The 13,193-nt window shown below is 43.2% G+C and overlaps 2 protein-coding genes and 1 long non-coding RNA gene across 4 annotated transcripts; 1 reads left to right on the top strand and 2 right to left on the bottom strand.

Annotated features, from left to right (window-relative positions):
• Nucleotides 1-5,417: 5,417 nt before the first annotated feature.
• On the bottom strand, nucleotides 5,418-8,746 carry LOC133737463 (2,3-bisphosphoglycerate-independent phosphoglycerate mutase-like). The gene is made up of 3 exons (XM_062165007.1): nucleotides 8,732-8,746; nucleotides 8,381-8,605; nucleotides 5,418-5,750 (listed from the first exon to the last, which is right to left on the bottom strand). Exons 1-3 carry the CDS (start codon nucleotides 8,744-8,746, stop codon nucleotides 5,586-5,588), a joined length of 405 nt encoding a protein of 134 aa, XP_062020991.1. The 3' UTR covers nucleotides 5,418-5,585.
• On the bottom strand, nucleotides 6,531-8,374 carry LOC133738190 (uncharacterized). The gene is made up of 2 exons (XR_009860004.1): nucleotides 6,951-8,374; nucleotides 6,531-6,809 (listed from the first exon to the last, which is right to left on the bottom strand). It is a non-coding gene; the product is annotated as an uncharacterized LOC133738190 (long non-coding RNA).
• Nucleotides 8,682-12,127, top strand: LOC133738189 (pentatricopeptide repeat-containing protein At5g09450, mitochondrial). 2 transcript variants are annotated; one of them, XM_062165651.1, is made up of 3 exons: nucleotides 8,682-8,896; nucleotides 9,160-9,418; nucleotides 10,681-12,127. In XM_062165651.1, exons 1-3 carry the CDS (start codon nucleotides 8,862-8,864, stop codon nucleotides 11,578-11,580), a joined length of 1,194 nt encoding a protein of 397 aa, XP_062021635.1. In that variant the 5' UTR covers nucleotides 8,682-8,861; the 3' UTR covers nucleotides 11,581-12,127. The 2 variants fall into 2 exon arrangements, with proteins under 2 accessions (XP_062021635.1, XP_062021637.1); XM_062165653.1 differs by lacking the exon at nucleotides 8,682-8,896 and having other exon boundaries at nucleotides 9,278-9,418; nucleotides 10,674-12,127.
• The last annotated feature ends 1,066 nt before the right edge of the window (nucleotides 12,128-13,193 follow it).

The following is a 13,193-nucleotide window of genomic DNA, read 5'->3' as shown; positions in this document are numbered from 1 at the left end:
TACTTGAGATGTACGATTGATATGGGCTTGTTCTATTCCTACAGAGAGATGATGGATTCGGACCCATCACACACCAGGAACGCCGCCAACAGTGGCATGCGTCCACTATCCCCATCCCAAAACGATAAGCTTTTTGGAAGGTTTTGCTGATGTTGGGTATCTCTCTGACCCACACAAAGGTCATTCCCAAACTGGTTAAGTGTTCACCATGGGTAAAGACCGTGATATCTTGGAGGTCTACAGAACAGACCCTAGTCGCTATATCTTCGAACAATGCAGAGATTATTGCTCTTCACGAAGTGGTTCGTGAATGTATATGGATTGGATCCATAATTACGCATGTTCGAACAATCGTGGTTTGAAGTCTACCACAGATGAGCCTACGAGCATTTAGGATAATGCTGCTTGTTTTGAACAAATGAAGCAAGGCTACATCAAAAGCGAAAACGCCAAGCATAATCAACAAGAACAGACTCTCCTCAACATCAAAGCGAACTAGGTTCAATCTGAGGACAGTGTGGCAGGCTTGCTCACTAAAGTCATTGCCTAAATTCCACTTTCGAGAAACATGTTGGTAGCATCGTTTGCGGAAGTTATCCGAACTCCCATGACCGTTGTCATCAGGGGGAGATGCAGACATCAGGGGGAGATGTCTACATGTATGGTCTCGAAACGTGAAGGGTGTCTTGTGCTCTTTTTCCCCTTCGACCGAGGTTATTTTTGTCCCACAGGGTTTTTGTTACTCGGCAAGGTTTTTAATGAGGCAACGAGAGGAGCACCACGTGTACATACCTCCAATAATATGGAGTATTTACTACATCACCAAGCATAAGTAACACCCACTTTGGGACATCCACAAGACATGGCAAGGCCCAACCGAGACATGCATCGTGTAGCCCTATATGCAGGCTAAGCGGCGGTATCCGGAAGTCACAAATCCGCCACCGGGAAGCCACCTTTCCGCCCTTGCCAAGATGCCTCCACAACATAGCTTTCTGCATGTTAAATAGACTAAGAAATATGTGGAAACTTGTCCCACATCGAAGAATAAGTAGAGGAAGAGCATTCCTTCATCTATAAAAGGAATGCCTCCTCCCACAACTCAAGACATTCCATTACATACTTTGTAATCTTGTTAGGCCGCAAGGCTCGACACACTAGTATAGCTTTCAAGTGGACGTAGTCTCCCGCTCATGCGGAGGCGAACCACTATACATCTTGTGTCAACTCTCTCTCTCTCTTTACTTATCGTTAATTAGATCCCCAACGGATCAAAGCATTAACATTGGCGCCGTCTGTGGGAAGCCAACACAATGGCTTCGTCACCTACCGTGAGCTAAGTCTGCTTAGCGGAGCTTGAAGAAATTCCTTCCTTCTTTGAATTAATGTTTCTTGGTGGCAACTAGAGCAGAATGTGCAGAAATTTGCACTTTGTGGGCCGGTCAACACTGGTCAACGCCGGTCAACACGTAGTCAACGCCCAAGGAGTGGTCAAAATTTGCAGAAATTGCTCAAAACACCAACATATGGGGCGGTCAAAGCTTGGTCAACGCCCATCAGGCTTGGTCACACTTTCGGTCAGCACCAGTCAAGGTTGGTCAACGCCCAACCCATGAAGGTCAACACTGGCTGCCTAAAAAAAAAAAAAAAGGGTGGCGGCAAACTGCTCTGGGCACCCAGAAAATTTCTCTGGGCACCCATCTCCTTTGTTTTCAAATTTTTTCCGCCAGCTGCAACTCCTCCGCTGAGCAACACCTCTTCGCTGAACTTCGAATCCTCTGCTAAGCTAGTGTCGAATCTCCGTCGAGCTCCAAGTGAGCACAAGGCTCCGCTCCGCCGGTCACCAGCGGCCTCCATTCGGCCATAGCTCCGCCGGACTTGTTCTGCTGTACTTTATCAGCGGACAGACTCCGCTCAACCATCACCTCTGCCAACTGTCGCCCCGCTGAGCTCGGAGACACCGCCGCCCAACTGAACAGCTCCGCCAAGTCCTCTGGACGCACCAGGGAGTCCAGCGGCGACGTGGACCGCTAGCAATACCCAGCGGTAGTATTCCGCCAGAGACCCCTACAACTAGCGTTCAAGAACTCAGAGCAGCAGGAAGTTCCTACCGCTGAACTCCAGGCACCGCCGAACTCGGAGCCGCCACCGAGCTATGTTTGCTGCGCTCCGAAGCTCCGCTGACCAGCAAAGCCTTCGCTGAACTCTTCAGCTAGCCTACCTCCGCCAGCCTCTCTTCGACGAACCATCCCCGCGCTCCTCCAGCACCAGCGGCTAGCCAGACCGCCGGCAAAACATCCGCCCAACCTACAGCTCCGTGGTCTCTGCCAAGCTCCAGGTGAACGCCAGGCTCCACCGAGTATCTCCGCCAGCTACACCACCGCTGGACAACACCGCTGGCAACCAGCAACCGCTGGACAGTGCTCCGCCAACCGGCAACCGCTGGGTAGAGCTCCAACCGCTGGGCTGAGTACACCCATGGCTCTCTTCAATAAGTCTCCACTCTGCACCATTCTGCCTGTGTACGAGGCCCTGCCGCCATTCCAACTTTGTACTCGGCCTGCAAGCTTAAAATCGCGGTAGTCGACCCACTCAAAATCTGGGATAGAAATAAACTCAGGGACGCAGCTCCTTCAAACACCGAGTGGCGAGTGCCTTTGAGCCACACAGAGATAAGCTCTCTTGTTTAAATATTTATATCATTGTTATCTGCAAGTTAGATAAGCTTCACGTGCTACGTACGGATTTATCAACCACACATGTCTGCATAACCTGCTAGGCATGCTTTGCCATATTCCATCTTTCAATTATAATCCGCTAGGCTCCACGGTCAAGTGCCATGCACTGACAACATTGGACACTTGTCTGCCTATACGCATAAACAACATACACCATCCATTATCATGCATCATGATTTATATACTAATTATCATGTGTATCTATGGGGCACCGACCCTTCACCATACTTGTCTTCATTGGAAGACCAAGTGGGCATTTAGCGGCTGCATGTTAATTATGCTAGGCACTTCCAATATAAAGACATATCCTGCCAATTATCATTGCCATACGGTCAGGCATTTTCCGATTATCATACACAAGACAGGTATGAGGGCATGATATATTGATGCTTCTTGAGCATATATGCTATTTATGTTTCTAGCATATGGTTTGTGGGTAGGAACTTATATATACACGTACACATAGGCTATTGCATGTGTATATCAAATTAATTTTCCCACTTCTGCCACATGACATGCATTTACATATAAATCAATGTCGTCACGGCTATGTCCCATCATTGCACATAACGAGTTTCGTTCCCGGCAAACTTGACATTCAAAATAGACATATATGCAACTTATTTGTCATCAACTACTACATTTACTTGTACACTTTGCTTACGATTTTGTCCAAATACATATGCAAATTGTTGATGTTGCTTTTACAAATACACATATTGATCATCTATTTTGTTTCGAGGAAATTCAACTATTTCTATTGAGCATTCAACCGCAGCTACGAGTTGACGGACATTATCGGAGTACTTTATCCGCCACAATGCAATGGAGCATCACGCTCGGCCAAACTCCGCTAGCCCCCTAATTGGCACAAGATAAGTAGCTTCATCTTATCTCTTACGCTCTTGCAAATTTGAGCTACCGCACATGCCATGTCTATACATGCTTGCTCTGTGTGTTTTGTCATTTTTTCGTGCACATACACTGTACGAGTCCACGGTCTACGACCAAAACCGCCAAGCGGTCAGGCAACGCCTCATAATAGCCATTGATCCGGCAGCAAGGGACTAGTTAACACAGCCTACGGCAGCCATTGATCCGGCAGTTAACCCCGACGCTTGGGTACCAAAGATTGGGATCGCTTCCCAACACCCTCTGCTCCGTGCAGCTCCCCCTCAACAAACATGGCTGGGGAGTCGGGGACTCTCTAGCGGGGCCTAGCAGGGGCCGGCCCCATTGAGCTTCCGCTCACGAGCTTCCCACTCATGCCTTCCCGGCACCCATTGAGCTTCCGCTCACGAGCTTCCCGCTGATGCCTTCCCGGCACCCATTGAGCTTCCGCTCACGAGCTTCCCGCTCATGCCTTCCCGGCACCCCTTGAGCTTCCGCTCACGAGCTTCCCGCTCATGCCTTCCCGGCACCCCTTGAGCTTCCGCTCACGAGCTTCCCGCTCATGCCTTCCCGGCACCCCTTGAGCTTCCGCTCACGAGCTTCCCGCTCATGCCTTCCCGGCACCCATTGAGCTTCCGCTCACGAGCTTCCCGCCCCTTCCCGGCACCCCTTGAGCTTCCGCTCACGAGCTTCTCGCTCATGCCTTCCCGGCACCCCTTGAGCTTCCCCTCACGAGCTTCCCGCTCATGCCTTCCCGGCACCCATTGAGCTTCCGCTCACGAGTTTCCCGCTCATGCCTTCCCGGCACCCCTTGAGCTTCCGCTCACGAGCTTCCCGCTCATGCCTTCCCGGCACCCCTTGAGCTTCCGCTCACGAGCTTCTCGCTCATGCCTTCCCGGCACCCCTTGAGCTTCCGCTCACGTGCTTCCCGCTCACGCCTTCCCGACATTCTACTCGACACACCACACGTTAATGGAACATGGAATTCTTCTACCATTTGTCGATCCCGACAAATTGAATTCTTTTCGCGTTCCATTAATACGAGCGGCAACTTATACTTGTGGGGGCTCCGTACCGCCCGGTTACTTATGCTTGATGACTTCGTGATTTGAACTCCCCAACCAAGAAGCTCCTCTTACTTGGGGACTTCGGGGACTTGTACATACCTCCAATAATATGGAGTATTTACTACATCACCAAGCATAAGTAACACCCACTTTGGGACATCCACAAGACATGGCAAGGCCCAACCGAGACATGCATCGTGTAGCCCTATGTGCAGGCTACGCGGCGGTATCCGGAAGTCACAAATCCGCCACCGGGAAGCCACCTTTCTGCCCTTGCCAAGATGCCTCCACAACATAGCTTTCTGCATGTTAAATAGACTAAGAAATATGTGGAAACTTGTCCCACATCGAAGAATAAGTAGAGGAAGAGCATTCCTTCATCTATAAAAGGAATGCCTCCTCCCACAACTCAAGACATTCCATTACATACTTTGTAATCTTGTTAGGCCGCAAGGCTCGACACACTAGTATAGCTTTCAAGTGGACGTAGTCTCCCGCTCATGCGGAGGCGAACCACTATACATCTTGTGTCAACTCTCTCTCTCTCTTTACTTATCGTTAATTAGATCCCCAACGGATCAAAGCATTAACACCACGTTTGGGCGACACAAGGGGGAGTGTTCAAGTAAATTTAGAATATGTGTCTGGCCCAAACTCTAGGTTACTTGCTCTAGTTGAAATAGGGTTTATATTAGAGATATTCTCGGAGAATCTTAAGAGATATCCAATCAATGTACGATTATGTTTCCATGTACAACTCTATCTCTATGCTTGTAATCCTCTATATAAAGAGGCATCTATTATCAATGAAAGCACGACTACATTCTCTCCTAATTTCAGTTTTCCTTCAACAAGTGAGAATTCTTTTCCCTATGTTGCCTTGTATTTCCTAGTTATCAACAACTTCAATGAGGGACGGCTCATAGTCAGCAGGGGCCTCAAATCCATGCAGATTGATCATAGTTGCAGCAACATTGGCAAGACCACCACTCGGAAGATCCTTGCAGAACCAAACACCAGGTGCCAGTCCGGGGCCTCCAATAGCAATGGGAACCTTAACACAAGAAAAACAAAACCATAAATTAAAATCTGCGAAACTGGATAGTAATTTTGATGACTGAAACTTACAAGATGCAATGTCTATACAGATGTTTGCTGAAGCTAAAGGCCAAAACTTTCATTTCCTAAAGAGAAATAAAATAAATTTGATAAACACGGAATGACACATTGATTGTCAAATCCTTCCAATTCCAATATGTGACTTCCAAGTTCCTATTGATACCAAAACAGAATGAATTGTCAATTGATAAGCTAATTATTCTCTACAGTTCCTGACTGCAAAAATCATAAATGGTTAAAAATATTAACTTTAGTTAAGGTTGATTGCTCAATCTTTTTCTTCGAAGAGCAGGAACTGTGATCGATTCCTATGCCAACCACTATCCTGTAGCTCTTCTGCATATCCACTAGAGCCACCCAAAGAAAACTCCCCAAAAACTAGGTCAGGCAGAGCAGATTTTCCATCCTATGATTATGTTTAGTGTGCTGATTAAATTGAATGCAGACTTCCACAATTCTTAACCATAACACCACATGCCTCCAATTGAGTAAAATTCCTAGTCAGTTTAAACAACTTGAGGAACAAACACCCCATGCTAACTTAGAAGCATTAAAGCAGGTAAGTTCCAAGAAAAAGTCAAATGTATCTCTAAAATCAGCAAGAAAATGGGTTGATGATTGTCACCCAGAACTTATGTCACGCCCCTGATTTTTAACACAAATAAAAAAAATCGATATATAATCCCATAATTATACATGCGTGATCGTTCAGCCATAAATACAAAATACCTGAAAACTTTTTCCCTTTAAACCAAGTACAAACTGATGCCCTGAACCCTCAAAGTTAAATATACACTCGCTCTCCACAGAGTTATATACTACACAAGCTTACAAATTAAATTGTCAACAACAAAATAAAACGTAAATGCTCCTCAGAGCTCACTACAACGGAAGTCTTAATAACGGTAAAGTCACAAAATTGACTTCCTACTGTAAAGCTGCTAGCACGCTACTTCAGATTCAACCACGATTTCCCTGACCTGCAGGATTAACCCTACACCGTTTGAATGGTGCACCGGGTTGCCACACAACAAACCCGATAAGTTTTTGCAAGCCCGTATGAGTAACTCAAACCACACACAACTCACACCAAAAACGAGGAAAACCTTTCAACTCGAGAATAAGGAAAACATACCATGCTTCCTAAAAGCGCCGGAACTGCGTTTTCCGATCGGGTCCGAATACCTCAAACGGTGCCGCCTTGCAGCGCCGCCGTGGAGGAGAATCGCCTCAAGAGGATACCACAGATAGGAGCGCACGGAGGAGACGAGCTGATCTGGAGAGTTTCACCGGTAGAGGTCGCCGGAATAAGGACTGCCGGACGGGTCGGATCTCCGGGTTCGGTTCGGGTCGGGTCAGTCGCAAAGAAGAGAGAGAACGGAGAGTTTCAGAGTTTTCGGAAAAGGAAAGTGGAAAAATAAAAATAGTAAGTTTCCGAAAATGGAAACTCCTATTTATAGAACTTTCCCAAAACTTCCGCAGACCTTAACTTTCTCATACGAACTCCAATTGATGCGCACTGCACGTCCACGAACTCGTATCGACGTGCATGCTCTACGACTTTCGTGAAGGAATTTTTTGGAGAATCTCAATGTATCAAAAGTCAACCTTGAACCCCCCCCCTAAATCCACACTTTTCAAATAAAAATCCGCTCGAAACACTTCCGCTCCGTCCATGAGCCACGAAACCGTCCAATAACCATAAATTAGATTCCGAAAAATCCTCGGAAAATAAATACGAATTTCCGGGGTATCACAACTTAATTCATGAAGCTTATGGAATAAAAAGATTCAGAAACCTGTGTCTTCATCGATAAACTCATTGACATACAGACCACTCAAATCAATTTGTTCAATTGGGTGCATTATCTACCCCTGAAAGCATATAACAAAATAGCAAAATAGCCAAATAGTTCCTACTGATTCCTAGTTCGACGGTCCATCAGTCCGACGGTCCAACCTCTCAAACCTAAGCCTCAGCCCTCAGTGCAGGCTGTGCAGCTTTCAATCTTTCCTACACTCTAAAATCTTGCATATATTTTAGTATTATCTCAATGTTTAGAAAAGGATTCTTTCTAAAGAAGCAAGGCATACATTAATCTCATCTTTCCAAACAGCAACTTTCTTAAAACCTTAATATCAGTTCATATCAAGATTGAATACAGATCAAACCTTAATCCTACAGCCTAGAACACAACAGAATTCAATCTCAAAGTTGCATTGCTGACACATGTTGAACCTCTACTAAGTCAAAACGGGATCAACACCAATGAACACAAGTTACAAGGGTCCAGAAAATTCACCAAAACAAAATCAAACTCAACCCATTACAGATATCCAATGATACAAGGATGCTAGCAGTACTCAAATCATAGGCAAATTGAATTGACCAAATCCCTGAAATTGGTTCTAAATAGTTCTAAATATATGTACATCACAACACCCAGTATATATGTGTGCTACAAATCACAATCTACTACTCATATCCAAAACCCAGAATAAAATTCATACTTCCTTTTCATCAAAAGCACAAAAATTTATCATGAAATAGATAAAAAAACTAACCCGAATCAAATTGCCTAGCAGCCTTGATTGAGCCTTCGATTTCCAACCCGAAATCGTGATGAGAGGCTGAGGTGGCGTCAGAGGGAGGGTCTGTGTGATGCGGCGTCTGTGATGAGAGGGAAGAGAGATTGTGCGGCGTCTAGATAGAAGAAGGGTTTCATGGCAATCCAGTAATTGCCTCAACCAAGGGAGGATAGAGACCGGTATTTTCAAAGATTCATTAATCTACAGTCACTACCGCTACAGTGGAGAAGCTGGTTTCTGGCTTCTAAAAATAGGGGTGAGGCAGCTTCTACTTTTCGAGAGAAGCCGCAGCAGCTTTTGGAAGAAGCTGATCAGAAGTTGTGTTACCAAACGCTTCTCCATCTTGTGCTCATAAGCAGGGGAGCTAAAAAGCCCTCCCAAACGCAGCCATAATATGCTGCAGTAGGCGCGCTTGGTGACCCAAGCCAAACACTAAACCCAAAATAGGTGAGCGGCGATGGCGTCTCGGTCACTTTTCGTCACTCTCAGACGGTAAGCAACACCAACTCCCATTTCTCCGTTTGGTTACCAGAAAAAGGAAATTGATGATCTGAATTTCAAAATGCTCGATTTTAATCAAAACCTCTTACCATGGGGAATCTCATTTCATAGCTCAAACGAATTAATTCTTCCTTTCTTACACTGAATCTAATTTTCTTTCAATAATATCCTGCAACTCTCTCAGCAACCAAAGCGGCCAAATTGGCCATATAATGTCCTCTGAGAACTGACAGCAGTCTATTATGTAACCCTAGAAAATGCAGTGCGAGCCGCATGGTGGGCAACACTTGTATTTCAAGATCGTTTTCTTCAGGTGCTCTGAGTGAATCTCTCCAAGATTCTCAGGAAATTGACGACCTGAAGACCAGAATCTTCAGGCTGAGGCTGCCCAAGAGAAGCGTCACCAACGTTCTTGAGAAATGGGTCTATGAAGGTAACCAAATCACCATCTCAGAGCTTCGCCAGATCTCGAAGGACCTTAGGATGTCTCAGCGTCACAAGCACGCTCTCGAGGTTCGTAGTCTGTTTTCTTTGTAGCAAAATTGATTCTCTTCATGTTCTGGTGGCCAGAAAAATCATGGAAAGTGGAATCTGAGCACTTTTATTCTTGTGTATGCATAACAGAAGCATTTAAGAGGTTTCGTACAACTGTAATGATTTCCCCAGTCTTAATACCATTAGGAGGTTTTTGCTAGAACATAACCAATAGTATTTAAATGGATACGAAACTGATGAAGGATTGAAATTCTATGTACCTATTGCTTTGTCTTTTTTTGGTCTGAATGTACCTATTGCTTAGAAAAAGGGTTAGAGTAGCAATTGTTTTAAGCATTCTTGAAAATTTATGATATGTCTTTCAGGTATCATGGTAAGCCACAAGCTAAGCATTGAAAAATGGATGTCTAAATACCAACCCTCCTGAATTGCTTACCATTTGATTACTGTTATAAGGGAAAATATGTCATCAGTTGCTGAACTGCCCCAATTTACAAGAGTTTATGTTCGTCTGTATATAACATATAAAAAAAAAAAGATAATTAAGTAAAAGAAAGAAATTTATGACTAGTTTGTGCTAATAATACTTTGTTAGTGAGTTCCTTGATGACTGTGGGAAGAATTTTTTATTTTTCTTGGTCGATACTATGGGAAGAATTTTTGTCCCCTTTTGTGTCCTATATTATGGGTAACTGGGTAAGTAATGATTTTTGGCCAAAATAAAAGGAGATAGGCTGGTCTTGGTTACATTGTTGGATATTGTACAAATTCATTTCGTCTCTTTCTAAAAGTTAAGTTTGAGATAATCCATACGATAGTCTATCAGCATAGCTATATTAAGTTATCCTCCACTCTTGTGTTCTGTTTTTCTTTTCTTTTTTTGTTTTGTTTTAAAAGTTCGCAAAAGGTTTGGAAAAAAATCTAGAACCAGAGGTTTGTTGTTTTCATATCTCTCAGAAAACAATGGCAGTACCAAAACATTGGGAGCTGCATGAAGGACATCTCCATTATTGACCCAAGGCATTGATCAATGAGTTTTTAATTTGCGGTTTCATAGTCTGCAGGAGTTTTAATAGTTCCAACTACTTTTTGTTTTTCAAAACAAAAAATGTAATTCCTTTTGCTTTTTGTGTTTTGTTTTGTTTTGTTTCTCTTTTTACTAAGATCTTAAATCGGAACATTAAATGTAATCATTGTATATCTCTTTCAATTTAATGCTGCAATCAAAATTTTGCTAAAAGTTCAGTGAATGCTGTCTTGTAATTGATACAAGCTTGCAGGTATCGGAGTGGATGGTCGCCCATAATGAGTTTGAGTTATTAGATTCAGACTATGCAGTCCGCATTGTCTTGATGACAAAAGTCTTTGGTATTGATGCTGCAGAACGGTACTTTGAAGGTCTACCTCCTACTGCAAAAACTAGTGAGACATATACTGCTCTCCTCCACTGCTATGCTGCAGCAAAATTGACTGAAAAGGCTGAGGATCTCTATGAGGGAATAAAGAATTCGAAGCTGTCCCTTAGTGCCCTTACTTACAATGAGATGATGACTATGTACATGTCAGTGGGACAAGTGGAGAAGGTCCCTTTAGTTGTTGAAGAACTAAAACGGCAGAAGGTTGCCCCAGATATCTTCACTTACAATCTTTGGATAAGTTCATGTGCTGCAATGCTAAAGATAGATCAAGTTAAATGGATATTAGATGAAATGAGATCTGATCCTGGTTTTGCTGAAGGCTGGGAAACATACATTAACCTGGCCAATCTATATATCAATATTGGTCATCTGGTGAATGAAGAATTCAACTCTCTGGTTGAAACTGAGAAAGGAATCACACAAAGCGAATGGATTACGTACGACTTCCTCATTATTCTGCATGCTGGTTTAGGAAACAAAGGTAGAATCGATCAGATATGGAAATCCTTGTTAATGACAAAACAAAAGATGACAAGTAGAAATTATATTTGCATCATTTCCTCATATATAATGCTTGGGCAGCTGAAAGAAGTGGGAGAAGTTGTTGATCAGTGGAAGCTTTCAACCACTGCAGATTTTGTTGTTTCTGCCTGTAGGAGGGTTTGGAATGCATTCAGAGACATTGGGTTGACTGAAAAAGCCCACGACTTCCACGCACTTCTGATTCAGAAGAACTGCGATTCTTCAAATTCGTTAGAGTAGGCCTGAAAATGAGTTTTGTTTTAGATAATTGAACTACAGACAAGCCAGTTTTATGGCGTCTGGACCAGTCCGGAGGAGTAATAAACAGTTGCATGAAATTCGCATGTTTTTTTTCTTTTCCTGGAAATTGGTATTCATCCTGGAGTGCTTCTATCCAGACTTTCAGATATGCTATTTGGACCTCTTCTTCCAATTTTAACCCCTCATGGCCTCCGTTCTCATCTTCTACCAACACTACACCAACACTATCGCACAGCATCTCCTGCAGAATTCAGTCCAACCACTTCCGGTGGTGTCACCTACTACCATTGAGTCATCGTCCCCAGCATGATCTCCCAATATATTATGTCCTCCCATCATGCATGCCATGGCACCATCACTATCAATCTTAGAATGAGAAGCCGTCTCTCAACATGCGGGGTGAGAGAGACGCAAAAGCCGCTAAACTGTAATTGTAATTTTTTTAGTTTTTAAAAATCATACAAGGTCTGCATATCAATTTTAGAAGGTATGAATAAAATTACCCTTCATCACGTTTCATTCCATCTTAACGTTTTTTTATGAGAAATTTTATTCACAAATTGCTAAATGCTTAATACAGAACCCGACTATCTTTTTTGTTTATTTGTCCCATAAAATTCCAATTTTGCACATGTTCAGTTACGCAACCACCACCCCTTTCATCGCCACTCAACTTCCATAGCCACCTAACTGAAGAAGGGAATCCTGGCCATAAAGTCATAATGGACGGCTAGGATTAGCTTATTGAGGCACTATGAAGGGCCTCTCTATGAGAAGAGGATTTCGAGTATTTCATACAAATATTACGATCGAAAATTACTAAAATTTACACATTTTTAGCATAGCTCAATTGGTTATGTGGTTCTTTCCTCTCTTTTATAGTCACTAGTTCCATTCTTCATGCAATGCTTCTCTTTTTATTTTTGGTCTCTTTCTATGTTAATTTTAATATCAGTCCTTGCATTTCTTATGCTGATAATAACAAGTTACTTGCACCAGTTTCTGAAGCAGAAATCTTTCAAGCCAATAAGCAAATTGGAAGCCTCAAGGCTCTTGGTCCAGATGGTCTTAATGCTCTTTTCTACCAAACGTATTGGGATCAAATTAAAGGTCAAGTCATTCCTTTTGTTCAAGACTTTTTCTTACACAATACTCCTTTACATCTGATCAACAGAACTAGTATTGTTTTGGTTCCTAAAACGGCTTATCCCAAATTAGTCAACCATTTTAGACCAATTATCTTATGTAATAATATCTATAAAATTATATCCAAAATTTTAGTTAATAGGCTAAGACCTCTACTTCATAAGTGTATTTCTCCTAATCAAGGAGCTTTCGTTCCGGGTAGGTCCATTTTTGACAATATTCTTATTGCTCATGAACTTCTCTAACTTTAGCAAAACCAAAAACCGTTCTAGTGCTATGGCTATCAAGATTGACTTGGAAAAAGCTTATGATTTGTTAAACTGGGATTTTATTGCTCACTGTCTTTCTAGCTTTGGTTTCCATAAGCACTGGATTGATCTTGTTATGAATTGCATTACTTCAGTCACCTCTCTATTAATCTCAATGACGTTCTCCAATCTCCTTTT

The sequence above is a fragment of the Rosa rugosa genome, chromosome 3 (assembly GCF_958449725.1).
Source record: "Rosa rugosa chromosome 3, drRosRugo1.1, whole genome shotgun sequence".
Taxonomy (NCBI): domain Eukaryota; kingdom Viridiplantae; phylum Streptophyta; class Magnoliopsida; order Rosales; family Rosaceae; genus Rosa; species Rosa rugosa.
This window is presented reverse-complemented; position numbering and strand designations above follow the sequence as displayed.

Coding starts and splice junctions, on each gene's coding strand:
- LOC133737463 (XM_062165007.1), bottom strand. Junction 5,751..8,380: donor TGCTAGGCAATTTGATTCGG/GTTAGTTTTTTT, acceptor TCTTGTGTTAAG/GTTCCCATTGCTATTGGAGG.
- LOC133738189 (XM_062165651.1), top strand. CDS start 8,862: ATGGCGTCTCGGTCACTTTTCGTCACTCTCAGACG. Junction 8,897..9,159: donor CTTTTCGTCACTCTCAGACG/GTAAGCAACACC, acceptor ATGTAACCCTAG/AAAATGCAGTGCGAGCCGCA. Junction 9,419..10,680: donor GTCACAAGCACGCTCTCGAG/GTTCGTAGTCTG, acceptor ACAAGCTTGCAG/GTATCGGAGTGGATGGTCGC.